Here is a 24,098-nt window from a genome sequence, read left to right as displayed (position 1 = left end):
TTCCTATATGCAGACATCAGGGGTCCGTTATCTGGTCTATTGTTTCGATATTAGGGATCATATCATTCCTCTTTGTTAGTTTGTTATAAGCAGTCCTGGCGTGGTTGAATATAGCTCCTTCTCGGGCATGGCAGGAGATTCGCTTGGAGAAAGGATGGCTAGCACTGAAACGATGCTTGTTGTTTCCTTTCCTGGTAAGAAAGCTACTGCAGGTGAATACTGCCTCTGGTTGGTGCTCATCTTAACCTGCAGTGGTGTGGCAGTTGAGCCGAGGGTTGCCTCTACATCAGCGGGAGTCTTGCAGCAAAGGATATGTCTGATCGCTGACAAGACGTACATCAAAAAGTGCCCTTGCCCTAGGCGCAGTACTAATAATCAAACAACCAAACAACACTGACAAGGTGAGGAGACAGAAGAGAGACAGATTCTCTCCTATGCTGCTTCTCCCCATACCATGCCGGCCACTGATAACAGCCCGAGGGTACGTATTTCAATTTTCAAATACCATTTCAACTTCTAATAAATAGTGAGATGCAAAGATCAACTTGTACCTGCAAATGGTTGACTGAAGAATGGCCGAAAGGGATAAATTAGGCTTGAAAGCTAGAGCGGTAGCAACTGCTCAAACTTCATGTACTTTCACTTTGAATGCAGGCAAGGAGTCTTCCTGGATCCGAGAATATACCTCAGAGATCAAATCCCTTAAGAAGAATGAAAGGGTGTTCTTTGAATGAGGGCAAGAAGGATTCTTGACAGAACACCAAAGGTTACTAGAAGGTTCTCTGATTTTACATGGTAACTCGTAGATAATACCCTATGGCTCTGACTGGGCAAAGTAGCCTTTCCTTTTCCTCTGGGCCCAGGATTTCCATTAAACTCTTAATAAGGAAAGACCAAGGCCAGGGCTTGGCTGGATCCTCGTTCTTGACTAGGAACCTGAGGGCGATAGAACACACTACATCCCCTTGGAAGAACCCTACCCTTTTGTCAATAGCTTGGAATTCAATTGTACTCTAGACAGTCACCAAGGTTGTGAGAAGAGCGTATTCCAAGTGAGGTTCTTGAGGGAGGAGGAATAAAGGAGTTTGAAAGGAGGGCCCGTAGGCCACTTTAACATGACATCAAAGGCAAGGTATTCAGCTCATCAAACTGAAATTGAAACATATGTGTGGACAACAGTTTGTGGGTGGAGTCAGTCCACTCACCAGAACTGATGAACTGTTGGAATTACCTAAAGTTCTTTTGACTGACTGACAGGTAATCGCATGTGCAGACAAGTAACCAATGATTTTTTTGACAGTTTGCCGCTAGATTTTGCCCGGGAAGGATCTCACCCACTCCAACCAAAATATGAATAAACTTTCTATGGGACTAATTAAGTTCATTGTTAGACCATGCAACGCTATTTGTATACCGTTGCGAGTCCAGATCATATAATATATAAAAACTATTTCCATGTGGCTGTCTTTTTATGAAAGGTGTTACTAGTGAAAGTAGGCTTCACAGTTCATTTCATAAATAACAGACCACCTCGTCTAATTTAACCTTATTCATTAATATTGTATGAGAATAGACATCTCTCTTTTAGGCAATATTTAGATCATATTCTGTTATGCCTCTTTGCTTCTTTCCTATTTGGAAGTGCATTGCTGCAGCAGCTAGGTTATGTAGCTCCACTCCTTATCTGCCAGCAGAGTACCATCACTGCCATATAGTGTTACAACGACGAAGGCAAGACCTCGAGTTGACTGTCAGTTCTACTCTTACATGTGGACACTCATCTGTCGAATGGTCATAGGTGAACTGACAAGTAAACCTGTGCGTGAATACCCGGCCTAAGTTCCACAAAGCCAAATTGGACTTCTGCTTTGAAGTGTGGAATAATTTGATAAGATCATTAAGATCTTGGTTTGATGACAAGTCCATATATCTCTGCTTAAAAACTGAGGTAAGCATCCCTCGGTATCCTTCAATGGTGGAAGAGGGCAGACCTCTGGAGGTTCTCAGATAGAGGCGGAAGTCCACTATTCGAGTCAAAGACATCTCAGAAGATGAGAAGTTGTGTCTGAGGCGCCATCGACAAAATCTGTCCATTTTGAATTGTAGACATCACAAGAAGATTGTCAAGTGCACTTGGCAATAGCTTCTGCAGCTGCTCTTGGAAAACGTTTTGCTGACAAGTTTCCTGACAGTCTGAAGCTTGAAATGAGGTTTGAGTGGCCAGTCTTTGGGAAAGCAGCCTCAAACAGTCTACCAAAAGACGTAGAAGGTCTGGAAACCATTCCTTCATAAGCCAGAATGGAGCTACAAGGGCCACAGAGACATTGGGGTGCAACACAAACTTGTTCAGCACCTCTCTAACCATGCAGCAAGGCAGGAAGGCATACAGGTCCAGGCCTGACCAGTCTTGGAGCATGGCATCTGTTGCCCATGCCAAGGGTTGGAGAGCAGAGGAGAGGAAAATGGTCACTTCTTGAGGTGGCAAACAGGTCTAGAATCGGTTTGCCCCACAGCCTCCAAAGGTCAACTCAGACCATATGATCCAGAGTCCACTCAGTGGGAAGGACCTGCCTCTGATGGCTCACTTCATCCACCAGGACATTTAGTTTCCCGAATTAATTGGGTGATCATCACTTGATTTCAATGTGTCTAAAGAACAAAATCCTTCACTGCCTGGCAGAGGAAGAAGGAATAGTGCCACCAATTTTGGATATATAACAGTGTAGTGGTGTTGTCTGCATGTACTACCACTTTCTTGTCACAATTCATGATTGAGAAGTACTGAAGGCCTAGAGTCTGGTCGAGTTTTTCTGTCCCAGTTGGTTTTCAGGTAGAATTGGAGTACTCTCATGTGCAATCTGCTTAACTTGAAGAAGGTCTCAGTGGAGGAAAGAGTCCCATGTAGGATCATCCATTGGCGGGCCAAACACGACAAGAGGACGAGAAAACGCTGATTGTCTGGAGGCAGTTGCCGATTCTCTTGGGGGACAGAAAAACCTGAAGTCTGGTAGTTGAGAATCATTCCTTAATAGAGAATCTCCTGTGTCGGGGCTAACTGGGTCTTTTGAGATTTAAAAGAATTCCTAGTTCTTGAGTAAGGCAAAAATTGATATGGAAGTCCTTCTACATTTCTCCTTTGAAGGGGATTAAAGAAGCCAGTCATCCAGGTAAAGGCCGATGTTGATGCCGATCAGGTGAAGCCATTTGGGCGAGGGGGATAGAGGACTTGAGTAAACACTTAGGTGCCGTATAGAGGCTGAAGCAGCGAGAAACTGTACGACTTTGGCCTGGAAGACAAACCTAAGGTACTTCCTGAAGTCCAGAAAGTATCTTGCATGTCCAACATTATCATCCAATTGCCCAGCTGAATGGATGGCAAGACTGGCTGGTTCGTTTCCATCTAGAACTTCGTCTTCTTTATGAAGTGACTGAGGGCTCTTACATCTAGGACTGGTCTCCAGCCAAGCAACCCCAAAAGCCTTGGGAACTACAAATATATGAGAAGTCACCTCCTCCACTTGCATTTCACTTGACACTTTCTCGCAAAACATTCGTCTATTAAGACTTTCAGGGATGCCCCTATCTCAGTCACAGAACTCCCAAGGTTCAACTTCTTATTGAACCTGGATTCCAAGTTGGCAATGGCATCGGGGTTAGAAGCATGGGAGCTAAGCACTGGAGTATGTGGAATGATAGGAAGAGGACTGGGAATAGGAAAAAGATCGTGACCAAGAGTATAAGGAAGGCAAGATCTGACTTAGGCTTATCTAGGTAGGGGAAGAATCTAGGCTGACCGAAGCCTGATTCTGTCCTAATGGTCACCTTTCTCTTCCTATTCCGTTCAAGTTTACTAGTAAAGTGAGATTCAAGAACTTTCCACTTCCTTTCATCCCAATCCTTACACTCATCACAAGTACGTATTATCCTTAAAGCAATTACTGCACTTGGTATGTGCATCATAGCAAAACTTCATTAGCCTAGCTTTACATCCTTCACAACATTAGTGAAGGCTAGAAGCACTTGAATCAGACATAACTAAATGAAAAGGGCTATTCTGAAGTAATGAAAGCAAATCAGCATCTTGAAACTAATCAAAAGCGATAACACTTCACCAACTTACAGCAATAAATCACTTGCTAACAACTAGTGAAACAGGGCACGCAGCAGCTAGCACACGTTACGCATGCGCACGGCAAAAGAAGAATAAGCCGGCTGGCTATTGCCATCACCATGAAGACTGGTGCAGTGAGCAGGGTTTGTCATCTACACTGTGCAACAGAAGAAGTCCTAACATGATATTTTAAATTTAAGACTTGCCGCACAAGGTTAAAGTACAGCTAGTTGTCGACTTACGACCTATGCAAGTTACAACTTATCGACTTTACGACCACCCCAACACCCGCCTCTCCACACACGCAGCTCACATGCTCACTCAGTGTAAGCAGTAGCCCAGTGCAGAGCACAGTAATTACTTAGTTAAGTTACCTATATGAAATACTTCTAAGTAATTACCAAGATAATGATTGGCTGCCGAGATCGTCTTTTGTTTCCATGGGTTGCTGTATTATTATGAAGAGTTCAAGGTTAGAGGTCAAGGTTTACTGAAAGATGGTATCCTCCAACTACTTTGTAATAAAAAAACCATTGCCCAACAGCGAATGCTTTCTAAAAAATTTCCATGAATCAATTAGTACCTACCTAATATGATCTCTTTTAGGCTGTTAGTTGCAGAAATTTTAGTGCAGTTGCCAAATTATCCTCACTACAGAAATGAGAGTTCTGATGTGATTTAGACTCATTTTTTCTTGTCCCATTACAATTCCAATCTGTCTAACAATGAAGAGGAACCAAAGTGGTGAACAGTAGTTTTAAAGTTGACTGGTGTTTAGGGATTCCAGCACCACCTATTCACTTCAGGGGGTGGTGGCAAGGAGGCTGACAAAATAACAATGGAATGTTAGCAAAAAATGTTTCTAGCCACTTTCAGCATCCTAGATCAGGAAGGTCCAAATTGATGAATCTTCCCTACCATGGACCAGGGGGAACTTTCCCATCCCATTCACGTATAGAATGTGGTGCCCACAGTTAGGTTACAATGCATCAATGTACATCACTGATTTTCAATTTCCTCATTCACCCAGTTCCCCACAGTGGTCCTTTACTATACTACAGTAAGACAATAGGGTTGTCTGTGCATTCCTGACAAAGTTTGGGCAAATAAACCACAATCATAAGGGTTATCTGGGCATTCCTGACAAATTTTGGGTAAATAAACCACAATCATAAAAAAAATATTAAAAAACTATTTTAAACAAGCATTTTATTATGGGCATCATAGTAACACTTGCCTAGACTTCAGGACTAGGATGGGAGGCATTGGAAAATATAAGCTAGCTACTCTAGTATATAGGGTAAACAACTGACTGGACGAGCCGAGCCACTGACTACCGCGTTTGATGCCACCCTCCGAAAAAGTACTTTAACACGTCCTGACACTGGAGATGGTCATCAGTCAGGAGTTGGTGGTGAGAGGAGGAGCTCGAGACCTCTACTCTCCTTTCGAAGTAAGTATTTTCTCCAAAGTTAGAAATTAAGGTCATATTTTAAGATTAAACAAGAGGGTAATAAAAAGTCTGGACCTACACAGCGCACACTACCTCCATGACGCCTTCGAAACTTTTACTTACAACTCGGAATATTTAGAAGATTGATGCCATCTTGATGTTTGCAAAGTCGCTTGTGTCAACAAACTAACCATTTCCTGTGCTAAATCCGCACACCAAATGTACCCATAGATGCTGGGGCACTTTCATCACAACAATCGTAAACACAGACTTCCAACCACTACTTTTTAAAGGAAACTACGCTTTTTGGTAGAAGAAGAAGAAGAAGCGTGCACTTGATAATTATTTAAAATAAATACGTAGTTAAACGGCAGTATAAGGTTATGAATTGCATAAATATTTTTACATATTCATGATTATTAATTTGGAAATATTTGTTGTTGAAAAAGTAACAAGATTCCCGACTCAAATATCAACAGTTTTGCTTGTGAAGGGTACCTACAGCGTTCTTCACTCTCTTCAATTGTTTATCAGTGTTGCCAATTGGTATGTTTACCCCTCCAAACTGGGTACAAGACTTACACAAAACTGGGGAAATAAGTGAAATTAGCATATCTATTTGAAGTATATATATATATATATACAGCAATTTTATCATTACTGCATTACTATGACAACTAGAATTCACGGAAACCGTTTGTAAATGCACAGGCGTATGTGTGATGTTCCACTAGATTGGCTATGATGAGTCATTTTCCTGTCGTCTGCTCATATGTACTTCAGAAATATCTGTTATTTTTCGGGGTTATTTTGGTTGTAAAAAAGGGATAATAGACATGAATTAAATAAACATTTTGAGGTAACAAAGTAAAGTTAAACTAAATAATGAGTAAAGTAAACAATTAAGGTAATAAAGCTTTGCACCTCATAAACCGTGTACACGTGCGCTGCCTGTAACTGTGTTTGTGGGGTGAGTGCTTAGGAACCAGGAACCGGAACGTAGTTCAAGTGCAATTTGGAGTGAATTAAGACCAAAATGTGTATAATCACAATCAAAAAAGCACTGTGGAGTTTCAGTTGTGATGGCAGTGAGGATAAAACCAGCAATTACAAGGTAAAAATGAATTTCAGTTCAAACCATGACCCCGGGAATAAGAAGTTTCATACTTCCAATAATATAGCTAGGCACCAAAATGTTGTTTTATTGTGCTGATTACAACTGCAATCTTGAGTAAGATCAATAAACATTACATATATACGCTAACATTGTTCAAATGAGTGCTGGGAAGACTGGGAAAGATGGTGGCTTGGCTGTGGTTATGAACGGCAAGTCATGCTGGTGCTGCCATAACTATTGGATTTCAAAACTGCCTTGAAAACATATTTTACGAAGACCTCACATGCTTATTTTAATTCGTATCACATTATGTTGACGAAACTTCAATCTTTTGAATGGTATGCTTAAAGATGTAATTGTATCCTTGTTTCACCAATTAAATTTAGAGTGAATAAGGCTGAGCCACGCGATGACGATGGCTCCACTGCGGTGTTTCTCCCTAAATGAAATTGAGAGAGAGAGAGAGAGAGAGAGAAATTTTTTCTTGTGGCAAGGCAGACATCCAAACATTTCACAAGATCAAATCTAGGCCTATGATGGAGAACTAGGCGACTACCTAGTATTAAGATGTGGGATGCTGGAAAACCACTTTTTAGGATAGGTAAAAGCTAAAAGGACATTGGGCAGTCTTGCTTATTCATCCATTCTCCCTGTACTACTACTATAATGAAAAGCCAATCTAAGATAGGTAGCCTAGGATACGTAAACCTGTACAAGGACCTGGAGTATTGGCTAGCTAAACCTGTTGCATACTACCTATAGCATAAAGCTTATAATATCTTAAAATTACGCAAACATCTACATAAAATTCTCATTGCAGAAAACATTCTTTCATAATTACAGGCCACTTGCATCGCTCACGGATTTCATGATACATTAAAAACTGCAAAGCGGGGAGAGAATCTCCTGGCAACTGCCTAAGACTCAAAACTCTTCTCTACATATTACAATGGTTCCAGTGCTAGGCAAAGCAAACGAAAATTAAAACTAGATACTTACAACAGAGGCATACTGTTCTCCCGGCTGTACACCTGGAGGACTCGGCATTTTGTATGTATTTCACAAACGTTACGCCATCAGAGAATCACAAAATTGACTTTCAACTTCTGCAAAAGTCATTTCGTCACTGAATCTCTGTACAAGAATACAGAAATAATGGTTATTGATAGACGTCAAAAGAAAACACGGACAGATTTTGGTAATGTTTCTAAACTAGAGTTTTCATTTAAGATAACTATTATTCACCAAAAAAGTCTGCAGATGAAATTTGTTCATCAACTTCAAAACGTTTTCTTATTTATTACGATTCTGTGAAGATTTTTGATACCGTAATAGTCTTGTCAATACACATATGATCAAACTGGCAACGAGTAGCTTGTCTTTCATTGCCCAGTTTGCTATAGACCACATAATTCTTTTTGTAACAGCCGAGAATAAAGACAGAATATTTACTTCGTATTATTTTGTAAAACACTAATAACACGGGTATATTCTGGGAGCTTTGTTGGGATTTCTTCGCAAATCGAAAAGAGAACTTCAGCAAATGGGCTGTCACTCTCTTTGGTGGGTGTTAGTTTGTTTCATATGCTGGAAGTCAGCTAAACCTCGCTATTTAGAACAAATGTCTTTCCAATTATTGTTTACATTTATTTTGCTAGGTCGTTGCTTCATTTAAAAGGAAAATGGCATGGTTTTTTAATCATGCATTTCTCGTCGATATCAACTATGTACGTCTTTTATCAATAACGATGATTCCTTTATTAGCAAGAACATCCAAATCAGCTGATTGGCATTTAATAGAATCGTAAACAACTATACGTATCTCATAAATGTAATAAATGAAATAACAAGCCATTTCATGTCATGTACTTTGCCCACCTGCATTATTTACAATAAATGTGCGAAATCTGGGTGACTATGTGCATGACAATAAACCACTGATCATTGTTCTAATTACATTTTTGCATATTCGATAAATTTGGTTACTTCATCAATGAAGTTGAGAAGATATGTGTTGCAGAAATATCATGGACAGTTGACCCCGGTTGAACGAGACATGACCAATGGCTTATCAAGAGGAAGAAATCTGCTTAGAGTGCGTAATTTGTTACCATGGAAACCATCTTAACTAGTTAATGCATAAGTTTAATCCAAATCTGCGTACACGCACATGCGCGCGCGCGTACACACAAATAATATATATATGGGGGAAGAATATTGGCTTTGATATGGGGTGTCAAGACACGACTGAGCTGGCTGAATTCGACCTTCAGTGGTAGAGTTCTACTCACTGGCCTGGAGATCATAATCTATGTCAGAGGAAAAGTTCGAGAAGCAAAAGTTCCGAGGTTATTGAAAACATTTATTTTCTTATGCATTGAGCGTTGAACTCAATAAGCTATTGGTTGAGTTTTCGGTTTATGAGTGCTGATTTCGATTACGAAATCAGCGCGTACACACAAATAATATATATATGGGGTGTCTTGCACAACTCTGGAAGTATATATATATATATATATATATATATATATATATATATATATATATATATATACTTCCAGAGTCGTGCAAGACACCCCATACCGATACCAGAAATTCTGCCCAAATTGTGTATTGGCAATTTTCTCAAGTGCTTAAAACACCCGCACACAAGGTACTTCCGCAGATGCCATGTTCAACTGCATTACCCACTTCCAGTACCGTCAAAACTACAAGGCATAAGTATATGCATAAGTGCTACTACGCAAAGGTGATCATATTTCGTCAGTTCTTGAAAGAGAATGTATAGATCTTCAGTTCGAGTCCAAAGGAAGATGGGCCGTTGTGCCCAAAGCCCCAACATTCATTAACAACTCAGTCCAGGTGTCTAATAATTTTTTTGACATGTATTCTACATTATGCAAGGTATAAACTGAAATTGTACGTCATGCAAATTATCTTTTGATGAATAATTACCATTTCTCTCTCCACACAGTAGCTGTTACTAGCAACAATAAATAAAATCAACATTTTTGTATGTGTAAAAATGCATCATTAATACGACTTGCTCTCACCAATGACCGTTCCCAGACAACAAACACTTAATGTTGAACATTCACACTACTTTTTGTTTAATTTCTTGTACGATTTTTTTTTTAACGAATATCCAGTCAAACTACAAACACTCTACCAAACGCAACACAAAACGGGCCACATTTATGAGTGGAGGTAGCAAAATATCTGATATATCTCAAAAACGAGGAAAATGAATCAATGTAATTTTTTTCGTAATCGAAATCAGCACTCATAAACAGAAAACTCAACAAATAGCTTATTGAGTTAAACGCTCAGCATAAGAAAATAAATGTTTTCAATAACCTCAGAACTTTTGCTTCTCGAACTTTTCCTCTGACATTGATTATGATCTCCAGCCCAGTCAGTAGAACTCTACCACTGAAGGTCGAACTCAGCCGGCTGCTTTGTTTTGAACGGTACACGATCTCCTTGCAGAGAGGCATAAAACTTCTCTTCTTCTTTCCCACCGTTATCCCTACACTAAGGGGTCGGTTGCCTGATGCGCCTTTCCTTACAATATCAGGCATGGTTTATTATTTGGTAAAGGGCTTTTTACGGCTGCATGCCCTTGCTGTCATCAATCACAGTTATTGGCGGTGGGCCTCGCCTTTGACTAAAAAAGTCCACCTGCACGGCGCAATACTTCTTTTGTTTCCCTTTAATTTTAGTTAAACTTTTTTGTTTTGAAGGGTATCTACTGACACTCATTCTTGCACATTTTACTATTCAAATTACCTGTTCCTATCTTAACAACTTTGTGTAGTCTTGTCAACTTGTCTGTTCTTTTCTATTTTGTTTCCTCGGTGTCTATTGTTACATCTGAATCACTCAATTGCTCTCATTTTTACCACAAGAAGAAACTCCCAGTGACTTATTTACAGACAGCACAAACTTCGTCAAGGTATTGTCATCTGAACTAGCTTTCATACTATATATATTCAGTACTATTTCCATATAAAGGAAAGCTTCATCTGGACCCATTTCTTCATTATTTGCCTACGATAAGAGATAGTGAAATAGAATCATTGGTGTTTCGATGACATATTCCCCTCATACAGGTAGGGAAAAAACGACCCAAAGTAATGCCACAGCCTAGATATCCTTAAGAAAATCATGTCAGCCTCAAAGCAGAGACGCTCTTTTTATTGTGCACTTGTAACTGTTTTTAAAATTCATGCGAAGTCTATAATATGCAGAACTTAATGATTCAGACACTAGAAGAAATGACAGCTGCTTAGAATAACTATAACACAAATTTATGCATTTTTGTTGATTAATTAAATAAACGATCAAAAATTTTATATACAAGACTAGAGCTGAACTATCATTTCCGAATCTTTAATGTCTGCTAACACCTGTGGGGACCTCGAAAATCCAGTCCAACTATACTATTTATTACCACTGCAATTAAATCCAAGTTTATTAAAGTCTTTATCTTGAAGGACAAGAACAGCTTTCGTTGGAGGTGAAGTGTGGGATTAATCTGGCACAAATGTAACGAAGAATTCATCGACTGGTAACGTGAATGTTTACGGGGTTTCAGAATTCCACAGTGTCCACATTTCCACGTATTTCTAAGTGTTTATAAGTCAGTTTCTGAATACCACACTGTCCATATTTCCACGTATTTCTACGTATTTAAAGTCAGTTTTCTGAACAGCAAATTGTGTCCACATTTCCAAGTATTTCTATGTCTTTAAAGTCAGTTTCTGAACAGCAAATTGTGTCCACATTTCCACGTATTTCTACGTGTTTAAAGTCAGTTTCTGAATAGCACATTGTGTCTACATTTCCACGTATTTCTATGTGTTTAAAGTCAGTTTCTGAACAGCAAATTGTGTCCACATTTCCACGTATTTCTACGTGTTTAAAGTCAGTTTCTGAACAGCACATTGTGTCTACATTTCCACGTATTTCTACGTGTTCATAAGTCAGTTTCTGAACAGCAAATTGTGTCCACATTTCCACGTATTTCTACATGTTCATAAGTCAGTTTCTGAACAGTACATTGTGTCCACATTTCCACGGATGTCTACGTGTTCACGAAAGCCACACTTGCCATCACAAGTGAGCTGATGAAGTTAATATGTTGTGCTCAGGCCAGCCGTGAAAAATGTTCACCTGTTATTTCTATGAAACTTTTTCCCATGTTCAGAATAAAATTTTCCTCAGCAAAGTGACGAAGAAAAAAAAGCTGAAGAAAAAACTTTTTTTCGCAGATCTAGACTACAGCTTTGTAATGCGATGCATTTACAGACAGCTTCTCACTACTAGACTAAGGTATAATGAGGAAGGTTAACATATTGTATATGTTGTCAGTTGTTGCAACGACTACTGAAAAGTATATCAGTTTATCAAGAGTTCTCTTTTTATCTTGGTTACCATAGTCCTGAAATGGGTAACGGCTAGCTGACAGTTGACGTTGTGGAAGTATGATCTCATACTTACTTTGCGAATACAACTGACATATGGTTGGAAATGTTTCCAGCTCAAGAGAAAATGACCTGGATCGTCTACACTCAAAGCTACTCATAATCACCGTTTCCTCAAAATTTTATTAGGGGTGACACACACATACTATAACTATACACACACACACACACACACACACACACACATATATATATATATATATATATCTATATATATATATATATATATATATATTATATATATATATACACATATGTGTGTGTGTGTGTGTTTGTGTGTGTGTGTGTGTGTTTGTGTAACACAATTTGCCCTTTTCCCTTTCATTAGGTCGCTAGCATATCTATCTTTTTCTTGACCTCAGCAGACGCTGATTCGTTGCTATATAATATTATAATTCTTTATGTTGCAGATAGTCTTGGCATCACTGTCGACAATTTAGCCTCTTGTAATGTTAGTGATTAGCGAAATTTGAAGCTAACACATAGACAGAGAAACCTGTGAACACATGAGATAAAGAGAAGAAAATGAAATCAGTACTGGAGGCTTAGCTTCAACAACAATAACATTAGCAATAATAATAATAATAATAATAATAATAATAATAATAATAATAATAATAATAATAATTTCCAAGTGGACCTTGTTTGTCCTACCCTGGGTGACAGTAAGGGAGACATGACAGCCACCCACCCCATGCAAACCACACCTTTTGTCCACCCTGGGTGGACAGGGAAGGGATGGGAATGGGAGGGTAGGGGAGATATCCACCCTCCTCCTGCAAACCTGTTTGTCCACCCTAGGTGGGGTCGGGGGATCGGGAGTGTAGGGGAGAAAGCAGCGTGTACCAACAAGCTAATAATAATAATAATTAGGACTCAATACCTCTGAGGTTAGAAAAAGGCTTGGATAATAAGGTCTAAACAGCGCTGAGGTTTGAACGAGGCTTGAATATTACGATCAAGCTTTGACGCGCTTTCCAGCCGCAGTAAGTTTCCTGTTGGAAGAGTCGGTTACGTGCTTGACTACCGATATCAGGGTCCGGGTTCGATTCTCCACTCTGCCAACGCAAAATCAGAGGGATTTATTTCTGGTGATAGAAATTGATTTCTCGATGAGGTTCGGATCCCACTATAAGCTGTAGGTCCCTTGCTAGGTAACCAGTTGGTTCCTAGCCACGTAAAAATATCTAATCCTTCGGGCCAGCCCTAGGAGAACTGTTCATCAGCTCAGTTGTCTGGTTAAACTAAGATATATGCTCCAGCCGTAGTAGGTTGCATGACCACTTCACTAGATAGAGAGAGCAGCCTTCCAGTTTGCTCGGACATCAAGGCACCAGCGTTGATGGGAATATGGGCAGTAAAACTGTTCTGAATAGACAGCAGCTGCGTGAAACTGCCAACATTATGCTTATATTATAGGTAAATGTTATTAGGGTCCCCCTATAGCTACACCTGTACACGCTGCCGAATTACCGTAGCTCACCTACCCTGGTGCCGTAGCAAGTGGGCAATGAGCTCTCGCTGCTCAATGAGATGAAGAAAAATCAAAGTCGTTGCTTTCGAAGTGGCTGGGCTTGACCTTAGATGTTTGGGGACAGGACGATGGACGATGCCACCTAGTTTTGTTACGGCTGGGCTGACAACATACCTCCAATCTGTTATTATTAGTAGTGTTATAGTATTAGTATAAAAGAGGAAGCATTCGCATGGTACAAAATTAAACGGCCACCAACTTGTATATGCGTACGAGAGAAAATAAAGAGGAGAAAAACGAAAATAATGTACAAATAACCCAGATCGACAGAGATAATATCAACATACATAATCAATTTACGACAGAAAAGCTACGGTAATATTAGGTGAACGATGTTGCAATTTACTACCGGCATCAGTTTTAAAACGCCGCAGTCATCACTGAGATAAGACATCACATTCAAGTATACGAATGTGAAAGGGTTTAAGCGTCCTTTAATGGAGAGCAAATTCAAGAAATGAAAGGGTATGACTGTCCTACTGCTATCATAACTTAGCATATTTTGTACATGAAATTGATTGCTAGATTCCTTGTACTACTTCGATAATGGTGGGAACTGCAGAAAGTCGCTGAAGATGACACACGGAAAGTTTTCGCCGGAAAGTTTCATATTGAACTCTAATTATAATAAAAGGGCTGACATCTTTAAACACTACCGATAAAATTACGCATGCTGGCACTAGCGGATCCAAGGATGGGGCCACCTGGGCACGTGCCCGGCAACGGCATCCCCCCCCAGCCCCGCCCGCCCCGCTGAAGGAAAGTAATGACAAACTTATAATATTGAAGATTTAAATAATAACATAAATGGAAAATATAAAATGCAAAAAAATTAAGTCTGTTATAGAATTATTTTGAAAAAAAAAAATAATAATGGACTGTATGTCCTGATAGAACGGGTGACTGGTGTCCATTGCATAGTTTGTACTTGAATGCTGAATGATATGCTGAAGACAATATATTGTACTATGATACGACAGAAATACTTCATGTAGTTTTTACACTTATACATATACATTCATATAAATATATATACTTGAAATTTTTCTGGATCCGCTAGTGCATGATGGTTCAACATTCTTCAAATATTCATGACTTTTGTTTAGTTTTTCAAACTACCGGTCCTCTGGTTCAAAATTGGCCACAATAATCAATTTGTAACTATTAAAACTGACGTCACAATGTCTAGAGTACTGACTCCGAGTGAACTAACTACCAAGGCAAAACTCTCGCTGAATAACAAGTGTAAAATATAGTATTTCCATCTTTTCTAGTTATCCAAAATAGCGTTACTATTCTGTTTCTCTTTTTCAAGATGTTTTGCCTATGTAATAAATATGTTAAAAATGGGATTAGCCCATAGATTTATGTGATCTCGAAGCTATGGCGTGCAATACTTCTCTTTCTCTTTTCTCCTTAATATATACATTTCTATATATACTCGTTTATGCATGTGTATATATATATAATGCATATATACAATGTACATAGATATATAATAATCAGAATGCCCTGCGTTGTCCAGGCTAATAAGTACCGAAGAATCGAAATGGGACAACTCATCGCCGCCATCTCATCGCCAGCCAACTCATCACCGCCAACTCATCTCCGGCCCAACTTATCCCCGGCCCAACTTATCTCCGGCCCAGCTCATCTCCAGCCCAACTTATACCCGGCCCAACTTATCACCAGTCAACACACACACACACACACACACACACACACACACATACTACCTAACAAACGGAAAGTTACATATTCAAGGCTATTTAAAATGATAAAAGAATGTCAACCAACAGTAAACCCGAAATCGGTTGTATGTGATTTTGAAATTGCAGCATTTTTGGCAATCAAGGAAAATTTTGCACAAGTCGAACTAAAAGGGTGCTTCTTTCACCTTAGCCAAAACAATCTTGAACTGGCTTGAAGACAATTATATAGGTCGGTTAAACAGACGTGGAAATAGCAGACGTGCACCACGCTTTCCATTGGAATTGTGGAATTTGTATTTTCGAACTTTGAATCATGAAGATAAAACAAACAACCATGCAGAAGGAGCGAACAGAAGATTACAAATGGAATTAGGAATGGAACATCCTACACTCTGGAAATTCATAAATGCACTTAAAAAAGTTCAGAAAGGTAGAGATTTTTATTTGGGATCACTTATATCAGGCAGTTCACCACCCGCCAAATTAAAAAAGTACAGGGATACTGTTCCCGCATTCTTAGAATTGTCTAAAATTTTAACGAAAGGACTCCCAGTGAATATTTAAGAGGCATTTCTCATAACATAAAATAATTTTTTTCTATATTTTCATGGATTTTTTGTCTTTAATTATGTTATTTTTTTTAGTGTCATGAAAGAGTCATACTTGATTCTGAATAAAGGTGTTTTTAATATTTACTGTATTTCATTAATCACTGCCGGGAATGAGTTGGGGCAGGGATGAGTTTGGCCAGGGATGAGTTGGGCCAGGGATGAGTTGGGCCGGGGATGAGTAGGCGGCGATGAGTTGGCGGTGATGAGATGTACCCCATTCCCGAAGAATGGATTCATTCAGTTGGATTCACTCTGAAAACGGCGAGATACGAATGCAAAACCTATATATTATATTCGTAAAGACGGGGCACATGTGCTTTTTGGGCAGTCCATCTTACAATGATAATGGTGATAGTAGCCCGATAAGAGCTTGAAAGGGTGTATAGAGAAAACCCAGGGAGGGGAGGAGCAGGGTTGACGATAACCATGGCGACAGATGGGAAATGACAGAAGCAAGAGAGAAAGCGCGTAGAGTTGTTGGCAGAAAGATTAGACTACAGGAGTACTTAATAACCTTTGAATAGTTAAGCCGCATCACTCGCTCACTAATGTGCGCTTTTGCGGGATTGCTTTACCTCTCATTCTTTCCCCCTCGGACTTTTGCTCGCGTGACATTTTTTTTTCTTTTTTTACGGCTGAATTATTATTAATTGTTAGTTTTTTCTTCGTAAGTGATACTATAGTAGATTCACATCAACCGTGCATCTGATGTCTAGGCCAGTCCCTTACGACGCTCCTGATTGCCTGTTGATAAGCCAGTCACAGGCTGGAAACTCTCAGTCTCTCTCCAGAGTTCACGTAGGTATGATCTATGTTCCACCTCTTCTGAGGGATACTTTTGAAAGACGTATCCCTCAGGAGAGATGGAGCATAGATCTTACCCATGAGAACTCTATCGAGAGAGTTTCCAGATAAGCCAATCAAGAGCGTCGTAAGGGACTGGCTTAGACATTAGATGCACGGTTAATGTGAATCTACAATAACAATTGTTTTATGTCAATGTCTCAATTTCCTTAGGTATATATTTTATCATTCTCAGTTATATTCCCTCTCTCTTACCACCCACCCACTCTCTGCTTTGGTCCTGCTCGCCAAATCAATTTATATTGTCGTTTTATGCTTCCAAACTCTCTCTCTCTCTCTCTCTCTCTCTCTTCTCTCTCTCTCACACACACACACACACAACACACACTTATCAAAAACAAATAACTCGTAGAAGAATGCTTGGATTAGTTCCAGTGGTTTTTCGCCTTCTCTTTATTTCATAAATTTAATATAGGAAATTATTATCTCCACAACTGAGATGAGTAATTTAGATATAACTAAAGAACATGGCTGTGTTTGTAAAAGGAATTGTTCCATTAACCTATGGTAAAGTTCCAGGTAATATTCTCATGGAAATTCACCAGTTACACTGACTGCATTTTAGGTTAATTATGCATCACTCAGCTGTAATCTGAATTAAAGAATGACGGGAAATAATCAATAAAATGAACAGCATAAGAACACCGTCATCATATCTGGCTAGTGCTTTTATAATCAGCAGTTCTACTATATAACTAATGAGAAGTTTCACCTAGCGACAGCATGCATCGTCTCTTTGTGCTAGACCTAGGTCCTGGCTAGACCATACAGAGAGCGCAGTGGTGCAGAGACCCAGGATGACGTGTCATCAAAACTCTCGGCTAACATGTTCACGACATTTACCGATAACATCACGGATGTAAAAGGAGTTGTTTAGTTTAGAGTTACTTATGCAAGCAACAACTTCGCACAGACCATAAACACTGACTGCTGAATCTGGAAACATTTATGCAAAGCAGACTGGCCGGTACGGTATAAATCATGCAGGAATGGTTCTCCACCGGAAACAACGCCGACTTTCAAACCATACCATGTAGACTTCAGAAATACGAGAGAAGGACAAAAACGACCTCCTCATTCACTCCAAAGGTGAAATCTTGATGAATTTGATGGTAAGGACCTTATGGATGTCAGTTAGAGCAACAAGTATCATTGATGACTCATGAAATAGAGACGAAAGGTTTTGCTGAACTGCGTGACAACTGAAACCGAGAACATAAGTATAAAAACACACGGGGAGAGGAAATGCTTGAGGATACTGCCGAGATAAAAGTGAGTCATGAAAGATTCACGTTATAAGGTCATGTACAGAACGCATTACTCATTGAGGAGAGACAAAGAGACCAACTGATACACAATAATAAGGCTTGAATAGAGAATGCCCCATAATGAGTACCATGATGCAATGCAGTTATATAGTTATATAGTTGGCATTTAAGAGAAAAGGAAGAAATGACACTGTGGTGGATGGTGAAAGATGGAATGCCAAATGCAAAACAATAACAAGCAAGTAAAAAATGCGTCGAAGTTTCTTTGGCGCAATCGTGTTTTCTGTACATCGTATAATCAAGGCCACTGAAAATAGATCTATCTTTCGGTGGTCTCGGTTTAATGCTGTATGAGCTGCGGACCATGAAACTTTAACCTCGGACTGGTGGTGGCTTAACCTATATCGTTACCAGACGCACGATTATGGCTAACTTTAACCATAAAATAATCGAAACTACCGAGGTTAGAGGGCTGCAATTTGTTGTTTGAAGATTATAGGGGGTGGGTGATCGCATGTCAATTTGCAGCCCTCTAGCCTTACTAGTTTTCAAGATCTGAGGGCGGACAGTAAAGTGCGGACGGACAGACAGCCATCTCAACCTAAAACTAAAAACTGGGTTCTAAGAATTCTGGCACGTGATGTGCCTTTGGATAGGAAGGGTCGTCTGATTCATTTCCTGACAATGATAATACGTGACTAAGTGAATTATTATTATTATTATTATTATTATTATTATTATTATTATTATTTATATGGATAAGTCAAAGGGTTTATTACAATGCTAAGCAAGCCTCTGTTGAATAGAAAGAATACCTACGTCCAAAGAAAAAAAAACAGTGAAAAGAAAAATATATCAAAATACAAGTAAAACTAATGAAGAATGGAGGCAGAAATCTCAGTTGAGAAATAATACGTAAATATATATACATATACATACACACACACACACACACACACACACACACATATATATATATATATATATATATAATATATAATATACATATACATACATATATATATATTATATATATATATATATATATATAATATATATATCACATCTTTGTGCCACGAAGATGTGGTAAATACACGAAAGTACTTGGCACTCTGTCTTTTCTTTTTTAAAAATTTTCCCTGTGGCTTTTGCTGGTAAATAAAATCACGTGCTTACTTTTGTGATTTTATAGTAACATATATATATATATATATATATATATATATATATATATAATATATATATATATATATATATATATATGATAAAATCTAGTGAAGAGTTATGATATTTAAATATAATTTTTCAACAACCCTTCAACTCACGAACAGCAAAGTTTCATGATCATGATAAAGAGAATGAAACGATCTGCTTAACAATTATCACGCACCCTTCGCAAGAGGCACAAAGAAGCACCAACGACAGTTGTGGGAGGCCCCTATGGAAATTTAGTCTTACAGAAGAATGTCAGTCAAGAAATCTTTTCATGCTTGTTTAAATCTTAATTAATATTGCTGCGAAAATGAAAAACAAAAATTTCCAAATTTGTTTTCAGCAATAAGGATTCTTGGATGATATGAACACACAGACATAAAACTGTTCCAGCAATTATTCTTCTTTGAAAAGATTCTTCAAGAGGCACAAGTGAAGTCTGGAAATTCTAATGAATTACGCTTCAAGAACTGCCTATACCATAGCACTCAGCAGATCTGAATATAGAAATTGTAGAACCTTATACGGACGGCCTAACGCCTTTTCAAGTAAGCAAAGTACTGAACTGCTTTTGGTCAGAATGGATTTCGAATTCTTTCACGCCTAATGACTAATGTTTCACGAGAAAATTTTCAGTAACTGAATTTACTGGTACAAAGAGGGCGATTGATAATTGAGACAGTAAGCATTATCCTTTTGACATTGATGGATTTCTTAACTTAATGGAAATGCACTTTGCCAGAAATGAACAAGTATAAAATTGCAATCATTATCTGTCCAACGTATAATGCTGTATGTAACTCGATGTGCCGCAGTATGAAACTCTCAGCTACAACCTGGGAGTGCTAGGTTGCTCCCCAGATGAAGGTAGTACGTCTGCGACGCCTCCGGAATTCGACACGGCGGTGCCAGACGCACGATCGTTGAATAACCTTACCTGAAATAGAATAAAAACCACTGACATTAGTGGGCTGTAATTTGGTATATTTGATGAAGGTAGACGATCAACACCAATTTGCAGCCCTCTAGCCTCAGTAGTTTTAAGATCTGCTGGCAGACAGAAAAGTGCGGACAGACAGACAAAGCAATCTATTGGTTCTCTTTTACGGAAAACGGAAAACTAAAAACTTTCTCCACATTCTTAATAGAAGCATCTCAAAAACGTCTGCCCACCACATCGTACCCTACAATATGCCTCCCTCCCTCCCTAACCGTTCTCATTTCTCTGTTTCGGATCGATTCGAAGTCTCTTGGAGGAGCAATAAATAGGCCGGCGAGTGAAAGTGTTTGTTGAGTGCATTCGCATTTTGGGTATTACAAAACTCATTTTTTTCTGTTTTCGTTTTCTTTGTGAAACTGACTGAGTCTTGCAGGTAGAGATCGTCATTAGGAAATATGAATGTCAATGAAACTGCACCATGACTATGGTAGTTTCACATCAACCGTGCATTTGATGTCTAGGCCAGTCCCTTACGACGCTCCTGATTGGCTGTTGATAAGCCAATCACAGGGCTGGAAACTCTGTCTCTCGAGAGAGTTCACATAGGCAGGATGCATTTTTCCTCCTCTCCCGAGGAATACTTTTGAAAGACGTATCTCTCAGAAGAGGTGGAACATAGATCCTACCCATGTGAACTCTCGAGAGAGACTGAGAGTTTCCAGCCCTGTGATTGGCTTTTCAGCAGCCAATCAGGAGCGTCGTAAGGGATTCGCCTAGACATCAAATGCACGGTTGATGTGAATCTACTATAGTCGCATAAAAGGGGAACGTTGATTCGTCCCGCGCGAGGACCTGGTGGAGAAAAAGACTAGAGATGGGATCAAGGTCTTTTGAATATGCCCAGAATATATTTAAAGGACCTTGGATGGGATGGCATGCGAATGCGATGTGTCGTATCATTAGAGATGCTTTTCTATCAGGAACTTTAAGCGGTTCTACCCTAATTGTTTTAACAGCGTATTTAATGGTGAACAAATGTAAAGTATGTCGAATATAAAAACATTTGAGGGATGAAATTGAACTCCGAGACGAAGTGACTGCTGAGCGTGATGCCAGAATTGCTGACCTTGAAAAATTGCTGGAGGAGACAGTTAAAGACACATTAAATTTTCCCCCATCTCCTACCCCATAATGTTCACCAAAAAACTGACATTCTTACGAGCATAATTGAATCACTGAAAGATGAACCATGAAAAAGACTTAATTACTGATATATATTTAGAAAGAAGCTGTAAGGAAGGTAAAGTAATTATCAACTCGTGGGCAATGAGGTCTTCCTAGATTTCAGAGGGAAAAGCACTAATAAAAGTATTGCTGATGCACTGGAGATATCCCAGTTGCTGATACGAGGTCTGCCTCCGTTGGCAACATTGTCAATTCTCCTGACTGGAGCAATGGAGATGACACTGCGACCACGATATGTAACATGGTGGAAGGCGTTAAAAAAGAAAGAAAAAAAAAAGATCGGGAACCCGAAACCACAAATTATGAGCGGAAATATTAGAAGTGAGGAAGGCGATGTGAACAGGTTTCTACCCTCAACCCTCGATGCAAGAGAAAGGGAGGGCATCTCCGATACTAAAGAAAACTGACGGGAGTGGCACAACCCACACCAATCCAATATGTGGTCCTGGAATTCGAAGGGCTAATCGCGGTAATAAACATAGAGATAGATGAACATAATATAGGATTTAGGCCAAAGTCCAAGCGCCGGGAGCTATGAGGTCATTCAGCACTGAAACGGAAATTGACACTAAGAACGTTTGAAAGATGTAACAGGAGGAAAACCTCAAAGCAGTTGCACTATGAATCAAATGTTAGGAGAGAGTAGAAAGTAGGATGGAAGAAAGAGAATACGAAAGGAGACAGTGAAGATGAATGTAAGAAGTTGCAGGAAGGGGCCGAAGGGACGCCAAAAAGAACTTTAAGTTATGCCTACAGTGCATCGGATGAGGTGCACTGAAGGTACTATTCCCCCCCACGTAAAGTTTGGATACGAAGGAGTGTGTGTGATATATAACAGATATCAGCCGCCGACCCGGGACGACAATACACTGAACAATAGATGAATTCATGAAGTTGCAACGTTGTGTGAGACCTTTGACTGTATCTCCGTTCATATTCTCTTTCTTCTATCTTCCTTTCCATCTTCTCCTAACAATGGATTCACAGTGCAACTGCGAGGTTTTCCTCTTGTTATACCTTTCAAACCTTTGACTGGCAGTTTCCGTTTCAGCGCTGAATGACCTCATAGGTCATAGCGCTTGGCCTAAATCCTATTCCTATTCGACTTCGTGGGTGAGGACGCAAAGTAAGTGAACGCAAATAAAAATCAAGGATACAAATGTCAATATCTTGATCTCGGTCAGTCGGAAACAGAACACTAAAAATTAGAGTTGGCAAATGAGAAATCTTATGGTATACGTAAGTATGCTGTTGCGTCGTTATTGCAACTTGTAATTAATTGGTGACTGTCCTATGAATTCAAGACTCTTTATTGGAAACAGGATTTTCGTTGTCGAGTGTTGCACTATCGGGATTCAGCGAGTTGCACGCAATATGAATTTCCATTCAGTGCATGTCATGACAAATAAGCTCACAGGAAAATAGGACGGTCATGCGTAGCGCCTTCGGTCAAGAAGGACCCTAATAAAGAAACCCATACAGTGAACAGTTAGCAAAATTAAGTATATCTTAGTTTTACCAGACCACTGAGCTAATTAACAGCTCTCCTAGGGCTGGCCCGAAGGATTAAGTATTTTTACATAGATAGGAACCAATTGGTTACATAGCAACGGGACCTACAGCTTATTGTGGGATCCGAACCACATTATATCGAGAAATGAATTTCTATCACCAGAAATAAATTCTTCTGATTCCACGTTGGCCGAGCCGAGAATCGAACTTCGGACCACCGGATTGGTAGCCGAGCGCGAGATCCACTCGTCCAACGAGAAACTTGAACAGTCAGCAAACAACAGACATTCATTGCCGCAATTTCACTATAATAATGTATCCTGGGTTCATTTCAACCGACATGCGTTATCGGTGCTCATTCCTTTCCAATACTCTGAAAAAAAAGAAACCCCTATTTCAAGTGTTAGCAAACATTTACGTGATCAGGTGTAATCAATGAACACTTGTTTCGGTAGCGCTGACGCAAACGATTAAACATTTGTGGGTCTTTCAATTCATGTATGCCACGAGATAACAAACATTTATATAAGGTATTCCTTTCGGCAATGGAGATATTGTGCCTACTAACTTATGACAACATATGGTAACTCATCTAAAGGGCGTCCCTTTCCCCCAACACCCCCTCCACCCCACCCCTCTTTCTCTTTCAAAACTACCTGAATACACATGCGCATGATATATATATATATATATATATATATATATATATATATATATATATATATAATCAGCAGTTGTACCCGTCGTACGCTACGACCCCCTTCTCCCTTAGTTGGTAAGTCAAAAAGTTGTAAAAAACGAGGGGTATGAAAAGAGAGGTTATGACCTCCTTAGAAAAGGCCCTCGAATTTCGGATTTTATTGAAACCTTCCTTGTGGGGGAGGGGAGTCTATGGATAACATTTGGTCGCCCTAGCTGTCAACTCACAAAAATGAAAAAAAAAAAAAAAAAAATTAAGGAAATTAAAAGTAACCAATTCAAGAATTAATTAAACTTTTGTTTTCAAGTAATAACAATTTCCCTGAGATTGTGA

At 39.3% G+C, this 24,098-nt stretch overlaps 1 protein-coding gene across 1 annotated transcript in view; it reads right to left on the bottom strand.

The window, feature by feature from the left end:
- LOC135220624 (transmembrane protein 104-like) overlaps nt 1-7,818 on the bottom strand; it is a 137,601-nt gene extending 129,783 nt beyond the window's left edge. Inside the window, exon 1 of the mRNA XM_064257934.1 lies at nt 7,681-7,818. Coding sequence (XP_064114004.1) covers nt 7,681-7,728 — 48 coding nt within the window. The 5' untranslated portion in view covers nt 7,729-7,818. The remainder of the gene's footprint in view (nt 1-7,680) is intronic.
- Between the last annotated feature and the right edge of the window lie 16,280 nt (nt 7,819-24,098).

Source organism: Macrobrachium nipponense, chromosome 2 (assembly GCF_015104395.2).
Source record: "Macrobrachium nipponense isolate FS-2020 chromosome 2, ASM1510439v2, whole genome shotgun sequence".
NCBI classification, from domain to species: domain Eukaryota; kingdom Metazoa; phylum Arthropoda; class Malacostraca; order Decapoda; family Palaemonidae; genus Macrobrachium; species Macrobrachium nipponense.
The sequence above is the reverse complement of the archived record's forward strand: the minus strand, read 5'-3'. Positions and strand labels throughout refer to the sequence as shown.